The following is a 24,901-nucleotide window of genomic DNA, read 5'->3' as shown; positions in this document are numbered from 1 at the left end:
AACCCGGGCCCTCCGTGTGTGAAGCGGGAGCTTTAGCCACCGGGCCACCTCTCGTTGTATATAAACTAATATGTATATAAAGATATACATCTCTGTGTATGTGTATGCTTGTGTATATACTGCCTTGAATTAAACATCATGAAGCCAGAACCTTGTACAACTCTCTCTGTCGACAAGGAGTACTTTACAGTCATCCCGCTTGTTATCATTGCTATCAATGATAACATGATTAATGGAACTCTTTCAGCAAATCTTGAGATTGAGACGGAGCAGCAACACTCCCCCCGGACTCAAGTTACCCGCTGTTACTATATACAAATCGCGAATGCAAATAGAAATCCCAAGGGTTGATCTAGGGGAAAGAATTTTGTGAAAGACGAGACTTATGTTGACATAAATGTATCAGAGTTGTGGTAGAAATGTAGTGAGTGTAGCTGGTGAGGCTGGCAATGAGACTAGCCATGACTGCTGGCTCTTGAGTGGATAAATGCAGTAGTTGTTAGTGGCTAGTCAGCAGTGAAGGACATACACCCAGCTGTTCCCCGGCCATGAACACCGTGAAGAAATGTTGAAATCACCTCATAGTGTTCTCAAATCCCCCACCCAGTGCCTGGCTTCACCCACATATAACGACCCAACTACCCTTAATGACCAATTAAGCACATATCGCCAGAACTACTGTATTATAGATCTTTAAAACATTCCCAACAACAACTATGAACATTGAAAAAGAATGTTTAGATCAGTTCTGTGGACTAGAACACCACAATAGACTGTGGAGTTTACGCTGGGGGTCTGATCATCGATACAGATTATGTAAGTAGGTTTTAAACATTATAGATAACATATATCTATGTTATGAGTCACAATTTATGTATCTAAATATCGTAATAGTGGATGAAATGGGAGACGTGTGGCTCCCGACAACGTAAAAATAATGAAATATATAGTTTTTAAGGTGTTTTTTGCTGTTAATACAAACAAGTGTAAACATCGAACCTAAACACAGTGGAAGGCCACAACTCAGCTGTTTAAACATTGTTCGCAGGTGTTTTAGTAACTTACCAAGTTATAATATCGCGAAGTATAGCCTAAACATTTAAGGTAACTCGCCAAAACATTAATTATCATAGATAATATTGGACATTAAACTTATCAGAGAGAGTTTAACTAATGTTAACTTTAACATTGTGAATGTCTGAATCATTTTTGACTACATATTATTGTTATTATAATCAAGGGGGAAGCGCTAAACCCGGAGGATTATACAACGCCTGGGGGGGGGGGGATGTGGAAGACATTCAGGCTTAATTCGGGGAACTGGAGCACAGATCCAATTCCCTAAATCAAGAGCCCCTCACCAACATCAAGGAACCTTCCTTGACGGGTTTTGACTACATAAATTTCGTTAATGTTCGTCAAATATTGAGGTAAACATCCTGTTCAGTATAATTATAATGAAAAAGACGTGGTCAGTTTAAACACTGATTTAAGAACTTTCCATGGACGATCGAGGAATCAAAATAAGATGTTTATTTTAGATATGCGTAAGATAAGATAAGATTTCGTTCGGATTTTTAACCCCGGAGGATTAGCCACCCAGGATAACCCAAGAAAGTCAGTGCGTCATCGAGGACTGTCTAACTTATTTCCATTGTGGTCCTTAATCTTGTCCCCCAGGATGCGACCCACACCAGTCGACTAACACCCAGGTACCTATTTGCTGCTAGGTGAACAGGACAACAGGTGTAAGGAAACGTGTCGAAATGTTTCCACCCGCCGGGAATCGAACCCGGGCCCTCCGTGTGTGAAGCGGGAGCTTTAGCCACCAGGCCACCGGGCCTGATTATTATAATCAGTTTATTATTATTATAATCATTAGATATGCGTAAATTTGAATAATAATAATACATGATACAACTTATACAGACCATAGCTCACATCAGTGACTTACTAAATAGAAAGTCCCTTATTATGCAGAGCGTTTCTGGCAACTTAGATTAATCTTGTCCCCCAGGATGCGACCCACACCAGTCAACTAACACCCAGGTACCTACTTACTGTTGTCAAGGTTGGGAACCAAAGCAATCATAGTACTAGGGGGAGAGAGCACAACTTTGTAGTACCCACAGTCAGTGGCCAGGCTTCAAACACCTTTTATTGTACAGCAATAAAGGAATGGAACAGACTACCCACACATGTCAAAGCCAGTCATAGCATGAACCAGTTCAAGAAGAGTGCCAAAAGGTGTCTGATGAATGTAGCTACAGAAAGGGAGGGGAATGATTTTCTATTTTTTAGCTAACATACGTGTAAATTTTACCTTATTCCTAGTAATGACCCTCGTATTGTTTACCTGGAGTTTACCTGGAGAGAGTTTCGGGGGTCAACGCCCCCGCGGCCCGGTCTGTGACCAGGCCTCCTGGTGGATCAGCGCCTGATCAACCAGGCTGTTGCTGCTGGCTGCACGCAAACCAACGTACGAGCCACAGCCCGGCTGATCAGGAACTGACTTTAGGTGCTTGTCCAGTGCCAGTAGATAGTCTTAATGACCTTGGTGTAGTAGATAGTCTTTTTAGTATGATAATAAGATGTTATCTTCATTGTAGAATAATAAGAAAATATTATAACCTTTATATTATAATAATAAGGTAAAAGGACCCCAATGGAAATAAGTCACTCTGTCTGACTTTTTTGGGTTATCCCAGGTTCTCTACACATATGCTGCTATGTATGATAATTCTATGTAACTGTATTTGTGTATACCTGAATAAACTTACTTACTTACTTACTAACTAGGGTAGCAGGTGAAAGGAAACCTGTCCAACGTTTCACCCGTGCCGAGATCGATCCCCGGACCCTCAGTGTGTGAGGACACGTATCGTACCTGTGAGTGGTTTCTGGTTAACTAGACTGGTGGTGTCGGCAGCCAGCAGGCCTACATAAAATAGCTCTATTGCTGGCGCACTCAGCTCACACACTGAGGTCCGTGTTTCCTTAAGATACCTGCTGTCCATGTTCACCTATCAGTAAAATAGGTACCAGGGTGTTAGCCGACTGGTGCGGGTCGCATCCTGGGGACAAAATGGACCTAATTTGTGGGAAATGCTCCTGGAGGTTATTCCGGGGATCAACGCCCCCTCGGCCCGGTCCATGACCAGGCCTCCCGATGGATCAGGGCCTGATCAACTAGGCTGTTACTGCTGGCCGCACGCAGTCCAACGTACGAGCCACAGCCCGGCTGATCCGGCACTGACTTTAGGTATCTGTCCAGCTCTCTCTTGAAGGCAGCCAGGGGTTTATTGGCAATCCCCCTAATGCTTGATGGGAGGCTGTTGAACAGTCTTGAGCCCCGGACACTTATGGTGTTTTCCCTTAGTGTACCAATGGCGCCCCTACTTTTTATTGGGGGCATTTTGCATCGCCTGCTCTACAGAAGTGGCTTTCTATACAGTAGTATGTCACTGATGTCAGCTATGGTCTGTATACCTTGTACATGTACTTGTAGAAATAAAGATTATTATTGTTACTATTATTATTGTTATTATTATTATTATTATTATTATTATTATTATTATTATTATTATTGTTACTATTATTATTATTATTATTATTATTATTATTATTATTGTTACTATTATTATTATTATTATTATTATTATTATTATTATTATTGTAACTTGGGTGCTGAGACAGTACCAGTAGCTGGTTGGAGAATGTTTCTCACGGGATTAAAGACACAGACACATGTAGAGGAAACCTCTATTAGACAATGTTTCGCTCTGTATCGAGCTTTGGTAAACCGCCACACAAAGAGAAACGTGGTTTCAGTAAAGCTCTGTCCTGCTTCACGTGTCACTGTCTCCACTTTTCAGCAGGAAGTGACTCAGTTTCCTCTTGAAAACTTGTGCTCAGGCAATGTTTCTCATACCTGCTGGGAGCAGGTTGAAGAGTCTTGGACCACGCATGTTGACACTGTTCTGTGTCAACCTGGGTTTTAAGTGGTATAATCTTCCTTTGGCTTTATTAATCAAACACCGAGGATGTGGTATCATAGGTTGGTATTTTCAGTGTACTTGTTTACGTCATGTTGTAGACAAGGTCAGGAGTTGCATGCTATTGAAACTTGCAGTGACACACCACTGTTTAGCGAGAAATTTGACTGTCTGCAACGTGAATGTATGGAGAGAGAGAGAGAGAGAGAGAGAGAGAGAGAGAGAGAGAGAGAGAGAGAGAGAGAGAGAGAGAGAGAGAGAGAGAGAGAGTGCTCACCTAATTGTAGTTGCCGGGGTCGAGGCTCAGCTCCTGGCCCCGCCTCTTCACTGAACGCTACTAGGTCCTCTCTCTCCATGAGCTTTATCATACCTCGTCTTAAAGTTATGTATGGTTCCCGCCTCTACTACATCGCTCGCCAGACTGTTCCACTTCCTGACCACTCTATGACTGAAGAACTGCTTCCTAACATCCCTGTGATTCATCTGAGTCTTCAACTTCCAAGAGTGACCCCTTGTTTCTGTGTCCCATCTCTGGAACATCTTGTCTCTGTCCCATCTCTGGAACATCTTGTCTCTGTCCACCTTGTCTATTACACGCAGTATTTTGTATGTCGTTATCATGTCTACTCTATCCCTCCTGTCCTCCAGTGTCGTCAGGCCGATTTCCCTCAATCTTTCTTCATAGGATATTCCCCTTAGCTCTGGAACTAACTTTGTCGCAAACCTTTGCACTTTCTCTAATTTCTTAACGCGCTTGACCCGATGAGGGTTCCAGACTGGTGCTGCATACTCCAGTATGGGCTTGACGTACACGGTGTAACTTGACGGGCTGGAGTTTTGAGACTCTATGACCGCGGGTTCAATCCCGGCCGGGGGTATGGTTTACACGGTGTACAGTGTCTTAAAAGATTCCTTAGGTATCGGAATGCTAATCTCAGGTTTGCCAGGCGCCCATATGCTGCAGCAGTTATCTGGTTGATGTGTGCTTCCGGAGATGTGTTCAGTGTTATACTCACACCAAGATCTTTCTCCTTGAGCGAGGTTTGCAGTCGTTGGCCACCTAGCCTATACTCTGCGGTCTTCTTTACCCTTCTCCGATCTTCATGACTTTGCATTTGGCAGAGTTGAATTCGAGAAGCCAGTTGCTGGCCATGTGTCCAGTCTGTCCAGGTCTCTTTGAAGGCCTGCCTGATCCTCATCTGATTCAATTCTCCTCATTAACTTCATATCATCTGCGAACAGGGACACTTCTGAGTCTAACCCTTCCATCATCCATTCACATATACCAAAAATAGCACTGGTCCTAGGACCGATCCCTGTGGGACCCCGCTCTTCACAGGTGCCCACTGTGATACCTCATCACATACCATGACTCGTTGTTGCCTCCCTGTCAGGTATTCTCTGATCCATTGAAGTGCCCTTCCTGTTATACGCGCCTGATCCTCTAGTTTCTGCAGTAATCTCTTGTGAGGAACTGTGTCGAAGGCCTTCTTGCTGTCCAAGAAGATGCAATCAACCCACCCCTCCCTCTCGTCTCTCCTGTTACTTTATCATACAATTCCAGGTTTGTGACACAGGATTTGCCTTCCATGAAACCGTGCTGGTTGTCATTTATACTTTTGTTCCGTTCCAGGTGCTCCACTACTCTCCTCCTGTGTGTGTGCGTGTGCGTGTGCATGTGTGTGTGTGTGTGTGTGTGTGTGTGTGTGTGTGTGTGTGTGTGTGTGTGTGTGAGTGAGTGAGTGAGTGAGTGAGTGAGTGAGTGAGTGAGTGAGAGTGAGAGAGTGAGAGAGTGAGTGAGTGAGTGAGTGAGTGAGTGAGTGAGAGAGAGAGAGAGAGAGAGAGAGAGAGAGAGAGAGAGAGAGAGAGAGAGAGAGAGAGAGAGAGTGAGTTGTGATGGAGGCTTCAGGAGTTGCCCAGTTAAAGCAGTGACAGGTTTATTTTCGCCACTCCACATCACCAGTACCTCATACAACCCCAGCATGCAGTTACTGTATAATGATCACGCGAAAACAAGAGCAGCAACCCGGTGCACGCAACACTGGCACACTTTCCTATATTAAGCTATCCTCCCCAGCACTGGTCACAACACCTGCTCACCCCTACACAAAATCGGTCACCTCTACACAGCACATTACTGAATATCCTTCACACTAAATTACTCCTGTCGCCTCACTTCCTGAAGGCAAGGTCAAGTCACTTAATTACAACTCTGGTACTGTCACCTTGCAGGAGGGAGTGACAGGCACCCCCACCCTCTGTACGTACTTAAATGTATGTGCACGCGAACACACACTGTACATTGCTTTTATTCTAATACCTGCCTGTGAGCTCCAAGTTGACAGCACTGAACATATTCTTTCAATGAACAACTCGCACACCTTCTGAAGTTCTCAGCAATTTCTCTAACTTGAATGTTTGTCCAATAGATTAGTCAAAACTGGAACCACACATTGTTGTCGAATGCTATTCACAGACAACCCACAATTTGACTTTTTTTTTTTTTAACCCACAATTTGGATGGGACACTTTATACGACATTTCGCTACATCCTGGACCATTACCTGGTCCAGATCATTCTAAAACGTCGTCTGTTTCTTCTCCGACGTGTGGGTTAGTTGTGAATTGTTTTAACCATGGTATATGACTTAGTTTTGAAGATTATGCATTGATAAAAAGAAAGGGTGTTGTTATTACCTGGAGTTTACCTGGAGAGAGTTCGGGGGGTCAACGCCCCTGCAGCCCGGTCTGTGACCAGGCCTACTGGTGGATCAGAGCCTGATCAACCAGGCTGTTACTGCTGGCTGCACGCAAACCAATGTACGAGCCACAGCCTGGCTGATCAGGAACCGACTTTAGGTGCTTGTCCAGTGCCAGCTTGAAGACTGCCAGGGGTCTGTTGGTAATCCCCCTTATGTATGCTGGGAGGCAGTTGAACAGTCTCGGGCCCCTGACACTTATTGTATGGCCTCTTAACATGCTAGTGACACCCCTGCTTTTCATTGGGGGGATGTTGCATCGTCTGCCAAGTCTTTTGCTTTCGTAGTGAGTGATTTTCGTGTGCAAGTTCGGTACTAGTCCCTCTAGGATTTTCCAGATGTATATAATCATGTATCTCTCCCGCCTGGTTCCAGGGAATACAGGTTCAGGAACCTCAAGCGCTCCCAGTAATTGAGGTGTTTTATCTCCGTTATGTGCGCCGTGAAGGTTCTCTGTACATTTTCTAGGTCAGCAATTTCACCTGCCTTGAAAGGTGCTGTTAGTGTGCAGCAATATTCCAGCCTAGATAGAACAAGTGACCTGAAGAGTGTCATCATGGGCTTGGCATCCCTAGTTTTGAAGGTTCTCATTATCCATCCTGTCATTTTTCTAGCAGATGCGATTGATACAATGTTATGGTCCTTGAAGGTGAGATCCTCCAACATGATCACTCCCAGGTCTTTGACGTTGGTGTTTCGCTCTATTTTGTGGCCAGAATTTGTTTTGTATTCTGATGAAGATTTAATTTCCTCGTGTTTACCATATCTGAGTAATTGAAATTTCTCATCGTTGAACTTCATATTGTTTTCTGCAGGCCACTGAAAGATTTGGTTGATGTCTGACTTGAGCCTTGCAGTGTCTGCATGTATGTAATTACTGTCATGCAGATTCGGGTGTCATCTGCAAAGGAAGACACGGTGCTGTGGCTGACATCCTTGTCTATGTCAGATATGAGGATGAGGAACAAGATGGGAGTGAGTACTGTGCCTTGTGGAACAGAGCTTTTCACCGTAGCTGCCTCGGACTTTACCCTGTTGACTACTACTCTCTGTGTTCTGTTAGTGAGGAAATTATAGATCCATCGACCGACTTTTCCTGTTATTCCTTTAGCACGCATTTTGTGCGCTATTACGCTATGGTCACACTTGTTGAAGGCTTTTGCAAAGTCTGTATATATTACATCTGCATTCTTTTTGTCTTCTATTGCATCTAGGACCTTGTCGTAGTGATCCAATAGTTGAGACAGACAGGAGCGACCTGTTCTAAACCCATGTTGCCCTGGGTTGTGTAACTGATGGGTTTCTAGATGGGTGGTGATCTTGCTTCTTAGGGCCCTTTCAAAGATTTTTATGATATGGGATGTTAGTGCTATTGGTCTGTAGTTCTTTGCTGTTGCTTTACTACCCCCTTTGTGGAATGGGGCTATGTCTGTTGTTTTTAGTAAATGTGGGATGACCCCCGTGTCCATGCTCCCTCTCCATAGGATGGTAAAAGCTCGTGATAGGGGCTTCTTGCAGTTATTGATGAACACGGAGTTCCAAGAGTCTGGCCCTGGGGCAGAGTGCATGGGCATGTCATTTATCGCCTGTTCAAAGTCATTTGGCGACAGGATAACATCAGATAGGCTTGTGTTAACCAAATTCTGTGGCTCTCTCATAAAAAATTCATTTTGATCTTCGACTCTCAGTCTGGTTAGCGGCTTGCTAAAAACCGAGTCATATTGGGACTTGAGTAGCTCACTCATTTCCTTGCTGTCATCTGTGTAGGACCCATCTTGTTTAAGTAAGGGCCCAATACTGGACATTGTTCTCGACTTTGATTTGACATAGGAGAAGAAATACTTTGGGTTTCTTTCGATTTCATTTATGGCTTTAGTTCTTCCCGCGATTCCTGACTCCTATAAGATTCATTTAGCTTAAGTTCGATGTTTGCTATTTCTCTGACCAGTGTCTCCCTACGCATTTCAGATATATTGACCTCTTTTAGCCACTCTGTTATTCTTTTCAGTCGCCTGTAAAGGGAGCGCCTGTCTCTTTCTATTTTACATCTACTCCTCCTTTTTCTTAGAGGAATAAGCCTTGTGCATACATCGAGTGCCACCAAGTTAATCTGTTCTAGGCATAAGTTGGGGTCTGTGTTGCTTAGTATATCTTCCCAGCTTATATCGGTTAGGACTTGGTTTACTTGGTCCCACTTTATGTTTTTGTTATTGAAGTTGATTTTGGTGAATGCTCCCTCGTGACTAATCTCATTATGTCGGTCTGGGGCTCCGCGCATACATGACTGAACCTCAATTATGTTGTGATCTGAGTATATTGTTTTTGATATGGTGACATTTCTTATCAGATCATCATTGTTAGTGAAGATGAGGTCTAGTGTATTCTCCAGTCTAGTAGGCTCTATTATTTGCTGGTTTAAATTGAATTTTGTGCAGAGATTTAAAAGCTCGTGTGAGTGTGAGTTTTCATTAGAGCTGCCTCCTGGTGTTATTACTGCAACAATATTATTTGCTATATTCCTCCATTTTAGGTGCCTTAAGTTGAAATCCCCCAGGAGCAAGATGTTGGGTGGAGGAGCTGGAAGATTTTCCAGACAGTGGTCAATTTTTAACAGCTGCTCCTGGAATTGCTGGGATGTTGCATCCGGAGGCTTGTAGACTACCACAATGACTAGGTTTTGGTTCTCGATCTTTACTTCTAAAACTTCCACTACATCATTTGAGGCATTAAGCAGTTCTGTGCAAACAAGTGACTCTGCAATGTACAGGCCAACCCCCCCCCCCTTTTGCCTGTTCACTCTGTCACATTTGTATAGGTTGTAACCTGGGATCCATATTTCGTTGTCCAAATGATCCTTTATGTGGGTCTCAGTGAAAGCCGCGAACATTGCCTTTGCCTCTGCAAGCAGTCCACGGATTTAAGGTATTTTGTTGTTTGTTGCTGGCTTTAGACCCTGTATATTTGCAAAGAAGAATGTCATCGGACTGGTGGTATTGTTGGTACTGGGGGGGGGGTATTTTTTTCCGGCATTAGTATCTGTATCTGTTGGTTTGGAGTGGAGGCCATCGACTGTGGTTCCACTCCAGAGATGACTGGATTTGGTGTACAATTTCTGCCATTTCCTGCCAGTTTTTTTTCCTTCCTGGCACTAAGAAACCTTTCCCTCTTGAGTGGCTGTGGCTACCTAGGTTTTCCCATGGCCTGGATGTTTTGTATCTTTTTGTCCCCTTTAGATGGTGTGCCTGGCAATTTAAGTTATAGCACAGTCTTTCCTGTACTGAAGAGGTACACATTTCAGGGTGAAAATGCTTACAGGAAGGGAGTTTGCATTTTCCTGTTGTCATATGGGCACGGCATTTTCTAGGGTGGTCATAGTTGCACGTCCCATCTGTTTTTCTAGATTTCCCATGTCTGCAGATACCAAGTGCATAGTATGTGCACAGGCTTGGTTTCCGTTTGCCTTGGGTTTCTGTGACTGTATTCCCTGTTGGTGCATGTTTACCTGTCTTATTCCTATCCTCCCTAGCACCAACAATGGAGCTCCCACCAGTTGTTTTTGGTAATATATCCTCACTATTGCTAGTGGAGTCCTCTTGTTTGCTACTTCCTGTGGTATTTCTAGTTTGCAATATTGGTTTTATCTTATCTTTGACTACACTTGTTTCCCCACTACGGCTCCTGTCCCCTATGAGGTCATTTATATGCATTCCTTCCTGCATATAATTCCCGACTACCTGGACAAAATCTCCAGCTTCACCATTACTGTCTCCCAGGACAGCACCTCCAGCTTCACCATTACTGTCTCCCAGGACAGCACCTCCAGCTTCACCATTACTGTCTCCCAGGACAGCACCACCAGCTTCACCATTACTGTCTCCCAGGACAGCACTATCAGCCCCACATTTACTGACTACCAGGACATCACCTCCAGCCTTACAGTTTCTGACTACATGGCCAGTATCAAGGGCAGTACCAATCAGCCCAGACTTTTTATGTTCCCATCTGTTGTAAAAAGCTTCCAGGTTGTCTATGAAAGCAGCTTTGATGTTATCCTCTTTTAATACCCTTGTGATTTTAGTCCACAGATTTATCTTATTTGGGCATACCCAAAAACACTTCCCTGTTTTAATACTGCTTGTAGCTAGTTCTTGGATATCTGCACAAGGGGCGTGACACCAATTTCCACAAAAATGACAATTTATCCATGTGGAAGCCCGTTTGTTTGACTGACCACAGACTACACACAGCTTCATAATGATTTGAATGGTTGATTTACTGTAATTCTACTAGCAACCTCTTGAATACTCTATTAATAACCTCCTTAAATGAAGCTCTAGCTATTTGTATTTCTATTTCTAAGTGAAAAGTGCTATATCCATAGGTCATACAATGACTAACCTCTTCATTGCCTCCCCAGCTACATTCAGGATCTTGCCTCCCCCAGCTACCTTCAGAATCTTGCCTCCCCCTGCTACATTCAGGAAATGCCTGCCCAGCAACCTTCAGGATCTTGCCTGCCTGGCAGGTTTTCTCCTCCAGATGTTTCTGGGGATTCTTTAAACTTCCTTCACGTAGTCTTCTGCACACATTAACATTCCTTCATCAGGTGATTGTCCGGTTGTCTTGTGGTGGCTACAGCTCATGTATAGTTGCCATCCTGTAGCCATACGCTCTGCAAGCCATTATGCCGTCAGCAGGAACAGCATCCTCAGATCCCACTTATACCATTTTTCATTTCGGAATTCAGCTAAGTCCTATGCTAAGATCAAATTAAACTTCTTCACTATGCAATCAGACAAAGTCTAGTGGAGCGTCCTGGTTTTCCTAATGCCCAACAGACTGCAGACTCGAAGTTCCGGCCATGATCTACGTTAAGATCAATCTGAATGTCAAACCAGGCTAAGAACTGCTCCACCAGCAGCACATTTACTAAGGTTGTGGAATGACTCCTTTACCTTTGATCTGGGAAAAACTTTTTTTATTTTATTTTATTTATTTTATGTCTTTGCAAACAGTACATTGAGATTTTGTATTTACAATAGTGGGTTGCAATGCAAAGAGAGCCTCTATTATGCCTAGGCATTATGGGCCAACTTAACATTATTGGCTTACAGTCTATTTAATACTAAGGAGTATATCATAGTTGTACAGTAGGATAGTAATTATAAATAAATCAAAATTGTATAATACAAAGATATATTTATATTCGAAAATGCTTTTTGTGAAAACAATGATTCAATTATATTCCTGTGAGCAATGGATAAAAGGTTCAAAGTGATTGTTTCAGTTATGATGTGGGAGTACATAGGTGAGTATGTGTGTACTGAGTATTTAGCATTTTAGTCTAGGTTGATTAAGTGGCTTTTGAGAAGTGTCTTAAATTGATTTTCAGACTGGACAGGCAAACTCGCAGCATACATGTTTTTTTTTTTTCACAATAATTGTCTGCCAATACGTTGTGACACCATCAGCCGCCTCCCATTGGTGCTGAAGATTACCGTCCTCAAATGCAAAACGTTACTATGCGTCCAGTGGTTCATGATGGCTGCCACCTTTTTTTGCAGGCTAGTCTGGTGCTCTTAGGTGTTGCATGATGGGCTGCAGATCATGGTCTTCAATCTTCAGCTTCCCAGTATCAACCACAGCATTTCTGGCTCGAGAAGTCAGGCAGCATCTCTGTACAGGAAGTTCTCTCAACTAGCAAAGGGAAGAGACACCTCCAGGCACTATTTGCATTTTCATGCTATCATCATGAGCAATACTCGATTTCAAAATTATATTGACACTACCTGCCAGTCCAGAATGACAATTTTCCCCCTCTCAAGAGTTTCAGGATCAGCAGCCACCACAGTGTCATGTGAGCAATACAAACTCTGAATTTAGCACCACAGATGGAAGTGGTTCAAGCTCTTTATGAAAGTTAACAACTCCTGGTGATGCAGCAGTTTTGTTGTGTTCCTGGTCATTCTCTTCTGTAACATCCCCCACCCCAACTTCCTCCAACACCCCAACTTCCTGCCTCGCTCCACCTTCCTCCAACACCCCAACTTCCTCCCCGAACCCAACTTCCTTCCCACTCACATGTGTACAGCAAACCGGGAACCAGGAAACCAGTACCTGAACACTTATTTGGACAGTTTTCACCTATAGAAAGAGGAGCACTGCAGGAGAGAAAAGGGCCCATAAGGGGTAAGACCAAAAACACAGGGAGATGAAAGTGGGGGATAGAACACCCAAGGCAGAAGAAAGGAAACCCAAAACAAGAACAAGGAAAAATAAAAAAGGAGAAAGGTAGAGAAAGGAGAAAAAAAAAATCAGGTTAAATCACGTGTGTTCTGAAGTTAGGAGCATTTGACAATGTAATGAGAAAGGAAGGCATCTACAGAGACAGAGCCAGGACTAAGATTCATACTAGGAAAGTTGTGTATAAGGGATGATTCAACAAGACGGCAACTGTGAAAGTTAGAAGTATGGTAGACAGTTTTAGCAGATGACCAGTCAATAGGATGACTGTGATCTCTAACATGACAGAAAAAAGCATTACTGGTGTTGGCAAGCCTAACACTACTTGTGCATCTTAAATCTGTCAGAAAGAGAACAGCTAGTTTCTCCAAAGTACTGAAGAGGACAAGAGGAGCCTGAAACAGAGTAGTCACCAGGGGCATCTATAGTGGGAGAAGAGGTACGAACTATATTACTGCAAAGGGTGTTAGTTTGGCAAAAAGTAAGCTTGACGAAGATTGAGACACTTATGCAACATATGGGAATCTTTATTTAGGAAACATTTCGCCACACAGTGGCTTCATCAGTCCATTACGAAGCAGAAAGGTGTAAGGAGAGGAAGAGTTTGAGGTAATCAGTCCCTCAGCCTGGAGTCGATGTGTTCAGTCCATCAATCTTGTAGAATGTATGGCATATGGTAAACTCCAGATGTGGCTTGTCGGTTTTCAAAACTGTAGACTTTTCGGTATTCAAAACGATTCATCACAACTGTCAGACACTGCATCATCATGGGGTCTTGATACAAAGAATTCTTCAAACTTGTCCAACCTTTGGACGAAGACCTGCTTCAACTAGTGGATGGCACCACTATGACCCCGCCTCCTGATTCGCCTCACCTGACTACAGTATATAAGTCACGTCTACGGCCCTATGCTGTACTTTCTACAAGATTGATGGACTGAACACATCGACTCCAGGCTGAGGGACTGATTACTTCAAATTCCTCTTCTCCTTACACCTTTCTGCTTTGTATTGAACTGATGAAGCCACTGTGTGGCAAAACATTTCCTAAATAAAGATTCCCATATGTTGCATAAGTGTCTCAATCTTCAACTTGTCAATTTTCAAAACCATTCATCACACACAGTAAGCTTGATGTCTAAGGAACAGAGAGAGTTGTTGAGCTTAGAAAGACTGGAAATAAGGAGAAGGCAGAGAACAGGATATTTCACAGGAGTAGAGTTTGGGAGAGAAGAAAATCCATTTAGACATGAGAAGGCAGAGTTTTTGAAATGGGACTGGCTCCATCTCTCTTTTCTGTTAGTGTGACTTTGTAAATGGGCCAAGTCAGACCGAAACCTCATCATAAGCTCCTCTCTCCTATGTGCAGGTTATTTGTGCATTAAGTGCAATCCTCATGTGGCTCTTATTCTGGTAGATCATAAACAAGGGTTCTTCAATAGTCTCAACTCCACGTGTCATGACCATGAGAATGGCCTTACCTGGAGTTTACCTGGAGAGGGTATACTGCCATACCCTGATTACAAGTTATTTCAGATTTGTCTATTTAACTGACGTATGTGCATTTCCATGCGCAAATAAAATGTTTGCAATTTAAAAGAGTATTATTTGTAAGCACGTGTTTGTTTTCTCTACATTGGTAGCTGATATAGAGGAGGTGGGAGAGGAGCTGGCCGAGACAGGCTTCGGGAGTCCAGCGATGGAGAGAAAACAACACATCCCTTCTGTATCTCCATCACTGTCTTCCTCCAACAACAGCAACTCCGGGAGTTTGGCAAGGGAGAGCCAACACCAGCGGTTCATCGTTCCTGAGCCTCCATCATATCCTCCTTCCTCCAACAGCATCTCCAAGAACTTGAGGGAGAGGCAGCACCAACACCAGAGGCACCTCCCTCCTGCAGCTCCAATACTGCCTCACTCCAGCAACAGCAGCACAGAAAATAAGACAAGGAAAACGGGGTAAACTATCAAAAGCATTTTCCTTCGTTTTTATGTATCAATATGGATTTCAAATGTTCAGAAGAGTTATTGTAGGCTTGAATGTAACTCATAACAGTTATTATAGCCATATGAAAGTAATGTATTTTGTGTATATATTGTAGCCGAGGACATGATGGCAGGCCTCCTTCAGTGAGAACAACCCCGACAGACCAACCCACTGATTCCCTTCGCTGCCTCAGTCACCATCCAGACCTACCTACCAAGGCCTCTAGACCATCAAAGCCATCATCTCTTGAGGTTAATGCACTATTATAATTTGTTTGGTTTATATTAAAACGAATATATACTATTCCTTAAATTCACATCGGCTAAACAAAAGTGATTTGGAATCTACCACTCTCCATCTTGAATAACAAGTCACAATACAGTGGCTGCAACAAGTCACATTAACCAACAAATTAGAAAACTGTATTACATTTGCATTTCCAATTTTAAATCAGATGTGAACACATCCATCTTTCCTGACAGACCGCAAGCAGCAATTGGCGAAGGGCAGAGTCTAAGGCCCAAGAGCTGGTGCTCGACACCATCAAGACACAGGAGCCGATGCTTGACCTTGCCAAGACCCACACTAATGGTGTCAAGTCCAGGAGAGAGAACAGGCACCAGCAGGACCGCCATCAACACCCACCACAAGTCACGTAATACCACCTCCCGTGTTATACACAACGGGCATTATTTTTACACCAGAGATGGGTCTTCTAATGCTAACATAGGTTAAACACAAAATATACTCGTTATTGATGTTTTAAGTTTGATTAATGAATTTAACATATCTTTGGTGCCCCTCCAGGAAGGAACTGATCGGGCTGCCAACTGACTTCCAGCATGTCGCTCATGTCGGGTTTAACAACGCTACACATGTCACTGACGACCGACTGTCACATGATTCTACTAAATCGGTGAGCATTCAGTTAGGTACATGTGCGTACTTTGGTTTTATTTTAGATTAAGTTGGTTTCAGTCTGTGGTGGATCTTATGCTTTCTCCGTATTCTGCCAACAGAATACATGTACTCTTGGAGAGCAGCAGATTATGGATAGCAATACCCTGAACCTTTCTTGTGATAACTGGGACGATGGAGACCAGCAGAATGACCATCATTCCTCAACAAATGATGATGTGGACCAAGAGGAGGTTCAATGGGTGAACAAGGGCTGGTCTAGATCCGACAGTGTAGACAACCCCATCCTGTCGTTTCCTCTGCCTCCTGCAGTACTCAGGTACGACTAGCCATTAAGGACTGTTGCCATACCAAAGATACATGAGCTATAGGACTTTCACTACGAACCTTGAATTATCTGTTGTCATTTTTCCCACTTGGCAGTAAGGCGATGATTGGCCTACCTACTGACTTCGAGCACATACTTCATATTGGGCGAGACACAGATGACCTCGAGCTGCAGAAACTTATGGAGATGGTTCGTTGTTCCACTGAAGTGTTAAAAATATATCTGTTTCTAATTGTAGTAACCAGATAACTGCTAAATTTGAACACTTCAGATTTACCTTATTTTAACATTCTTTAAATTTTTGTTGTTGATTATGAATTTATGATTGTACTTGCATTGTCTTGGAACTGATACTAGCTCTATTGCTTTGCTGAATTACCATTCATAAACAGTAACAGACACACTCTTAACAGGCCAGTCTTAGACAAGAACAAAGACCTAATTGGAAAAGTCCTGATTGTGTGGTGGGTTTGGAAATGGTGGAGGGTCAGTCCCACGGTGCCTCGCCCACCACAGTCAAGACCTCAACTGCTTCCACTACCAGAGCCACATCTTCTACCACCAGTGCCTCACTTTCCACCAGAGCCACATCCACTATCAGAGCCACATCCTCCACCAGGCTGCCTCCACCACCCCCACCACCTAGGTAAGTTCACAAGTTTAAAATTCATTCTCAAAAATGTTTACATGTGTAGTGTACAAAGGACAAATAATTATGTACACAATAATGGCACAAATTCAAGTTATGGGATTTACATGAGCTTGCATGAGCCTTTTCCATGACTCTCCTGATGCATATCTCAGAGAGCCTCAATCTCTCTCTGACTTCTGGTAAAATTTAAAAACTGGACCATATCTAGAATTAAGCTATGTATGAGTGACAGTCATGACAACTCACAGGAAAGACATGATGGGACAGCCCAACCACTTGCAGTATGCCCCTCACAACAGGTTCAACATGTCAAGGCAGAATTATGAACATCAGCAGCAGCAGCAGCAGCCACCCATCATGGTTAGTCTTGCATCCTAAGTCTCAGGGTTGTGGCAATATTTTATTTGCTGTCATCGCGCATTAATATTCTGTACTTCATCAGCAAAGGAATAATGTTTATGGGTTTGAACAATTAAAAAAAAAGTTGCAGTTTAGTGTTGAATTTGCTGTTCTTTAACTTTTTTTCTCAACATTGAACATAATTAATTATAAAAAGGCAATTAAAGTTTTTAAAATCATGTCACTTAAATCATGAAATATTATACTCACTTACCCAAAGTCTTGTTCTCCTTTCATGAGACTTACATCACAGTCTGCCTTAGGGACAAGCTCCAATATATTTTCATTGTCTATCGCAAAATTTGACTTGTGGTTACAATTCCAATACCACTGTACAGCTACAAGACTCAACTTGTAATACTCATGACAGGCCTGTATGGAGGAACAAGAACACACATCAGACTTCAAGACTCACGACTTAATTTGCGACTTGGTGGAGGGCGAGAGGGAAGCCGAGGATGAGAGAGAAGAGTGGGAGCATCGAGGAGCCTCAACTAACACTACTGGTGACTCTCCTCCGCCCCTTCCTCCACCACCTGATGACCTCGGGTACACTTCCTTAGAATCACTGTTTACTCTTGAAGCAATAAGATTGGAATGTCATACAGTATATTATACTTCAAGATTATTTGTCACAAAATAACACAATAAGCCTCTTTCCTCTATCCAGTAAGGACGTGATTGGTCCACCTACCAACTTCAAGCATGTTTTACATATAAATCATGATACAGCCGATCAGCAGTTGCAACAACTGACAAAGGTAACCTGTGTACAACATTTTATTTTCAAATAAACTCCGACATACTGACAAAACAAGAGATGACAAATTTCAAACACCTTCAACCATGCTAGTGGCCATATATTCATTCTTTATGTTTTTAAAAAGTAAAGTATACACCTTCCAGGAAGGTCGTTCAAGAAGGCGCGTGAACCCTCTAAAGACTCGAAAATCATTACCGAACTTGTATGAGGGGTGTGAGGCTCCAAGAGAAGATAAGGATCTTCAGCCTCAGTATGGGAGACACCAAGGCAAGGTTCCTCCTCCCAGGATGCGAGCGCCCTCTCCGAAGTTGAGGTAGGGGAGATCTAAGGACTCGAAGAAGTAAAAGACAAAAGAGACTGGCATTATTGTGTTGATAAAGTGGGGTAAAATATACAGCATGTTCTTCATACATCTGGACCTGAGTCTCTTCTAATTTTCCAGGAAGGACATGATTGGGCCACCCTATAACTTCCAGCATGTTAAACACGTCGGGTTCAACAGCACTTCGACTCAGGGCACCACTGAGGAACAACTGGATGACCTCTCCAGAATGGTGAGTGCTCCATCCCTGTGCCCACTAAACTAGTGCTGTAACGTGACTCATGAAATCGTAATGACACGATTGCGACGGTCTGGAGTTTTGAGACTATGACCGCGGGTTCAATCCCGGCCGAGGTATGGTTTGGCTAGTACTATACTCTGAAGGATTACTCAAGTTAAATCTCCTATAACGAAGGCTACCATTTCATAACTATTGTATTCAGTTCTGATTGATTTGTTTGACAGGTTTATAAATGTTAAGTTAATTGTTGGGAAGCCTAAAGACAGTTTATTAGGTTAATGCAATTAATAAAACATTTATCTCAGCTATGTTTCGCTCACTGGAACCTTTTTAAAGCCACTACAAATAGTATATTGGAGAGACACAGAAGATATATGAAGAGTAAGATGAGGTGTCCACAAGACTGAACCTTCATAAAGATAGTAATAGTGGTAACTTTAGAATAGTAGTAGTGGGTGACCACTACCACTGCTATATAACTACTGTCACCATTATAGATACCTTCAAGCAGGTGCTGTTTTCTGAACACCTCTCCTCTGTCCTTCCACTATATTGTTTACACTGGCTTGACAAGGTTCTTAAGGAGCAAAGCGTAGCTGTGGTATATGTCTTACGAGTTACACAGATGGCCATTGCCTAAGCTAACTTTATTAATGAAAATAATATACTAGTGCTTTTACAAAAAAAAATTTAGTTTTTACAATATGTAGTAACATTAATGATTGAGCAGTGGTGATAAATTGTAAAGACTGTACGATAATCTGGCTAATTGAAATAGCATGATTTATGTCCATTAAACTCCCTTCGGTATCTGTTTTTGTCAATATAAGTCTGAAATCTTTAATCTCAATAATACTGCTGTTGAAAAGTTATTATATCTGATGTTCTGCTACCATAAGAAGTCAAGGTCAGATGTGGAGACAGAGGAGAGTGAGAGACAGCAGCAGGAACCCCAGTGGCAGGAAAGACAGCAGCAGGAGCCCAAGTGGCAGGAAAGACAGCAGCAGGAGCCCAAGTGGCAGGAAAGACAGCAGCAGGAGCCCAAGTGGCAGGAAAGACAGCAGCAGGAGCCCAAGTGGCAGGAAAGACAGCAGCAGGAGCCCAAGTGGCAGGAAAGACAGCAGCAGGAGCCCAAGTGGCAGGAAAGACAGCAGCAGGAGCCCAAGTGGCAGGAAAGACAGCAGCAGGAGCCCAAGTGGCAGGAAAGACAGCAGAAGGAGCCCAAGTGGCAGGAAAGACAGCAGCAGGAACCCCAGTGGCAGGAAAGACAGCAGCAGAAGCCCAAGTGGCAGGAAAGACAGCAGCAGGAGCCCAAGTGGCAGGAAAGACAGCAGCAGGAGCCCAAGTGGCAGGAAAGACAGCAGCAGGAGCCCAAGTGGCAGGAAAGACAGCAGCAGGAGCCTAAGTGGCAGGAAAGACACCAGCAGGAGCCCAAGTGGCAGGAAAGACAGCAGCAGGAGCCCAAGTGGCAGGAAAGACAGGAGCAGGAGCCCAAGTGGCAGGAAAGACAGCAGCAGGAGCCCAAGTGGCAGGAAAGACAGCAGCAGGAGCCCAAGTGGCAGGAAAGACAGCAGCAGGAGCCCCAGTGGCAGAACCAGAGGTGGTCAACACCTCACATAGTGGAAGTGTTCCCACCGTTCACACCACTATCTTCTGCACTGAGGTAGGTGGGTGTGTTTAACATCATTATACACTCCAGACCCATCCTGTGGGTGGCAGTCAAAAGATTACAGAAATATATAATGGGTCCAGGGACTGGGCCTCAAAGTTACTGTGGAAATAAACTATTTACATGTTTATATCTGGTTACAGTTGTAATGAGTTATTTATGCAGATATGAATTAGGTCACAAAAATATTGTGTGTATGTCATTTGGCACAATCTGTTGCGAATGATATTTCAGAATGTCTGTAGCTATAAACATGAGTATGGATGATATTTTTGCAACCACATCCTTGTACGTAACATCGTAAATATGTCCACTAATAATGTCATGTTTCTTTGGCGGCAGTAAAGACATGATTGGTCCACCCACTAACTTCCAGCACGTCTGCCATATCGATCACGACACCATCGACTGGGAACTCAACAAGAAAGATGTAAGTTATGTATGTTTGTTAGTTTTGTGATGATGAATGGATGAGGGAGGAATGATGGAAGGGAGGGACAAGAATATTTAATACTGTATAAACAAACTTGGGCACTCCCGCAGTGATGGAGCAAAAACAAGCTATGTTTTCCTTGTCACATACAACCAGGCAGAATGGGTTGCTGCATGCACGAGGAAATGGCATATTACCAGGATATTACCAAGCAGTCCACTGTGAGTTCAGTAGCTGTGGCACCTTAAATGGCTTCCTTCCAGCAGGACTGGACTTACTATTACATGGGAATTACCATCTCTCAGAATAGAAGGAGAAAAGGGAGAGAGGGTGGAAAGGTAGAGAAAATATAGAAAGGGAAGAAATATTGAAGAGGAAAAGAAAAATTCTTGCCCAGGTATCTATAAAAATATATCCCTTGAATTTCATTTCAAAGGCAAGCCTGTAAATTTTTTGTGCTTTTAGTTATTTAAAAGATATTTAAAGCAGAGTTAATGTTACACATTTTTCTGTTATGTATTTGTGTATAACATTGTGGTAGTGTATACCACTGTATGAGATATGTGCACAATACGTAGCATTGATGTATAATGTATATAATGTAGGTCTCATGATGTATAATATTTATATTGTATACGAACAGGAAGATGACAGATCCAGCAGAGGTTTCTCATCCCACCATGCCCAGGGCAACACTCAACCTGCTAGGCTCAGGTAAAGTTATCCAAAAGCCTGCTAAGCTCAGAGGTTAAAAAGCTTGCTACATCAAGTAAGGTCACCATTGAGGATAGCATCACTGGTTCCAGCACTGATCCTTGTGGCACTGCAGTGGTGACTGTACCATTGAGGATAGTGTCACTGGTTCCAGTGCTGATCCTTGTGGCACTCTGCTTACAGTTACTGATAATAGCATTGTTTCTTCAGGAAGGTGATCGGACCACCCACCAACTTCCAGCACGTCGCCCACGTAGGCATCAACACCTCGTGGCAGGCAGGTGATGTCCGCCAGTAGAAATAGCACTAGATGTAGCAATAGCAACAGCAGCAGATGTAGCAGCAACAGCAATTTGCCAGAATGGTGGGTTCAGTGTAATGGTAGTGGTGATTTTAACCCTTTGACTGTTTCGGTTGTATATATACGTCTTACGAGCCACCGTGTTTGATATATATATACGTACTCATGAATTCTAGCAGCTTCAAATCAAGCAGGAGACAGCTGGTAGGCCCACATGTGAGAGAATGGGTCTGTGTGGTCAGTGTGCACCATATAAAAAAATCTTGTATCACACAGTGCATAATGAGAAAAAAAAAACTCCAACCGTTTTTTTTTTTTAATTAAAATGCCGAATTTGTGGTCTATTTTCGTATAGTATTTATGGTTTTATTCTCGTTTTCTTGGTCTCATTTGATAGAATGGAAAACATATTATAGAAATAGAGGTGAATTTGATCGGTTTTACTATGAAAAGAACCTGAAAATGGAGCTCAAAGTAGGGGAAATGTTTGATTTTTGCCGATGCTCAAAAGTAAACAAATGATATCATTGTCCAATAAATGTCCAAGTAGCCATTCTAATATGCAGTCATGAATGGGTTAACATTATTTATACAATTATTGCAATATTGCAGTAGTCTGCATAACAGTAAATCTTCTATTTTTTGTTTGAATAAATTCAAAATAGAAAGCAAGAGTAATATTAGAAGGGCCTGGAGACACGACTGATGAACAAAGAAAACGTTATTTTAGAGCCAAGAATGTCTGCATTGTTCATTCTGGACCCTATTTTGAAATTGTCATATTTTTTAATTTTCATGAAATTGGCCAATTTGCAAATTTCTGACCATGTTATTGAGTAGTTGAAATTGGTAAATGGGCAGTTTCTTGTACTCAATCGATAGAAAAAATGGAGTTCTAAAGAAAGAGCTATGAGTTTGGTCAACTGGAACAACAGAATTAGCCGAAAATATAGCTCAAAGTGGGCGAAATTGCCGATTCGTAAATATCGCCGAGGTTGCTAACTTCGTGAGAGCGTAATTCCGTCAGTTTTCCATCAAATTTCATTCTTTTGGTGTCATTACCATTGGGAAAAGATTCTCTATCATTTCATAAGATTTTTTTTGTTTTTTTTCCAAAAAATTTTTGACACCAGGAGACACCTCAGGATTTGGGGTTTCGACAGTCAAGGGGTTAAGTGTTGAAGGAAAGTGGTGACTTTCTCTTCTGTACTTAAAACAAAATATTTACCATTGATTCAGATCAAAGATTTACACGTGCAATTACCTAGATTCATATTTTATATCTAAATAATAGTTCTACTTACAGCTAGGGACTGCCAGTACAAGGCTGTAGTGGAGACTTCCTAGTTAGCTCAATGGATTCGTGAATTCAGTTCGGCCAGACACTGACTCATTTTGCCAGATATATTCTAGACATCTTGGAGATATGCCCAGTAACTCGAAGACCTGAAAACTGAACCAGCTAGTAATGGTGACTGGGAGACTAACTTTTAACACTGAGAAGCAGGCAAATCACCACCTAGTGGTCGTGGCTCTGGAAGACAGTTTACAGTTACAGCCAAGCAATTTTCTCCCAATATATAAATTTTTCAATTTAAATGTTGATTTCTGCAATTTTTTTTAAAGGGGTGAACCAGTAAGCCAGCAGAAGACCTTGGTTAGATGACCAAAACCTCCAACTGCTGGTCATCACTAAGACCCTTTAGGGAAAATTTATCCATTTCCTGACAAACCTTAACCTACTTTCCAGGTACGACTAGCCTACAGAGACTAGTACTCTTCCAGTTCTGCTAGACTAAAAACAAGCAATCTTCAAATATTACTAAGCTACAGAGACTAGCAACCTTTTTCCAGTGGTACTAAGCTACAGAGTTGAGCAGTCTTCTTCCAGTACTACTAGGCTACAAAGATGAGCAACCATCTTCCAGTACAACTAGGCTACAGACCAGCACTCTTCCTCCAGTTCTACTAGGCTAGAGACCCTAGGGAATAAACCCTCAAGACTCTATATACATTCGTCTCAATAATTATATATGTATTCAAATGTTTTCTATATACTACGTACAAATATTTTTAATACGTTTTTTATTTATGCCTTTTCAATTTTATATTAAAGAAAACTTTATTCACTATTATTGATTGTATTTATATATATATCAATAAATGTAACCCTCACGTATTTAACGCTTGTTAAATAAAATATAAATAATTAAGATAATTATAAATGAAGATCATAAGCGTGATTTTTGGAGAATAAACACTATTAGAAACAGACCATTACCAGGTATATTTATCAGTAATTAAGAAGTCATACACTGGATATATACACTGAGGTGCATGTCTCAGTGTATGTAGCCCATGTGTATGTCTGTGTATATACATGTACATTGATGGTGTACTTTAAATGCCTATATTAAGTATGTAAGTATTTTGACTGGTGGTGTATAGGTGACGTGCAGCCTTACTGACCCTCATATAGCAGCTAAGCTTTAACCTCATTAACCAGTCAATCAATAATAAAATATTCATAAAAGAATGTATCATGATTGTATAATGCATCACTGAGGATGTAAAATACAAAAACAGGGCTGCAGCAACTTTATCGCTATCAGTTCATAGATAAGAGATAAAATATACAAGTCTGCTAGTTGGGCATTTTTTTGAAGACCTGAGAGAGATTAATAAAAGCCCACACAAAATTTTCATAAAATTCAAAGTAAGTACTGCATTATGCATAATTAAATTCAAAGTCGAAAAACATGATATGGCAGGTACATAATGCATACAAGATTTTTTTTTTTTCAACACGTTGGCCGTCTCCCACCAAGGCAGGGTGACCCAAAAAGAAAAAGATCCCCAAAAAGAAAATACTTTCATCATCATTCAACACTTTCACCTCACTCACACAATCACTGTTTTTGCAGAGGTACCCAGAATACAACAGTTTAGAAGTACAGTGGACCCCCGTTTCACGATATTAATCCGTTCCTGAGAGCTCATTGTAAACCAAAATTATCGGAAAGCGAATCAATTTTCCCCATAAGAAATAATGGAAATCAAATTAATCCGTGCAAGATACCCAAAAGTATGAAAAAAAAAACTTTTACCACATGAAATATTAAGTTTAGTGCAATATAATAATTACAATAACAATAATAACAATAGAATTATCACAAT

The 24,901-nt window shown here is 42.1% G+C and overlaps 1 protein-coding gene across 3 annotated transcripts; it reads left to right on the top strand.

Moving 5' to 3' along the window:
* Positions 1 to 530: 530 nt before the first annotated feature.
* Positions 531 to 23,801, top strand: LOC138854461 (uncharacterized). 3 transcript variants are annotated; one of them, XM_070097899.1, is made up of 18 exons: positions 531 to 816; positions 14,641 to 14,956; positions 15,100 to 15,235; positions 15,467 to 15,639; positions 15,792 to 15,900; positions 16,004 to 16,221; positions 16,326 to 16,419; positions 16,644 to 16,876; positions 17,131 to 17,242; positions 17,652 to 17,830; positions 17,952 to 18,042; positions 18,188 to 18,357; positions 18,487 to 18,598; positions 19,507 to 20,270; positions 20,619 to 20,706; positions 21,353 to 21,423; positions 21,634 to 21,787; positions 23,475 to 23,801. In XM_070097899.1, exons 1-17 carry the CDS (start codon positions 717 to 719, stop codon positions 21,719 to 21,721), a joined length of 3,054 nt encoding a protein of 1,017 aa, XP_069954000.1. In that variant the 5' UTR covers positions 531 to 716; the 3' UTR covers positions 21,722 to 21,787; positions 23,475 to 23,801. The 3 variants fall into 3 exon arrangements, with proteins under 3 accessions (XP_069954000.1, XP_069954004.1, XP_069954006.1); XM_070097903.1 differs by having other exon boundaries at positions 568 to 816; positions 19,510 to 20,270; XM_070097905.1 differs by lacking the exon at positions 531 to 816 and adding an exon at positions 5,443 to 5,559.
* The last annotated feature ends 1,100 nt before the right edge of the window (positions 23,802 to 24,901 follow it).

Source organism: Cherax quadricarinatus, chromosome 4 (assembly GCF_038502225.1).
Source record: "Cherax quadricarinatus isolate ZL_2023a chromosome 4, ASM3850222v1, whole genome shotgun sequence".
Lineage (NCBI taxonomy): Eukaryota > Metazoa > Arthropoda > Malacostraca > Decapoda > Parastacidae > Cherax > Cherax quadricarinatus.
This window is presented reverse-complemented; position numbering and strand designations above follow the sequence as displayed.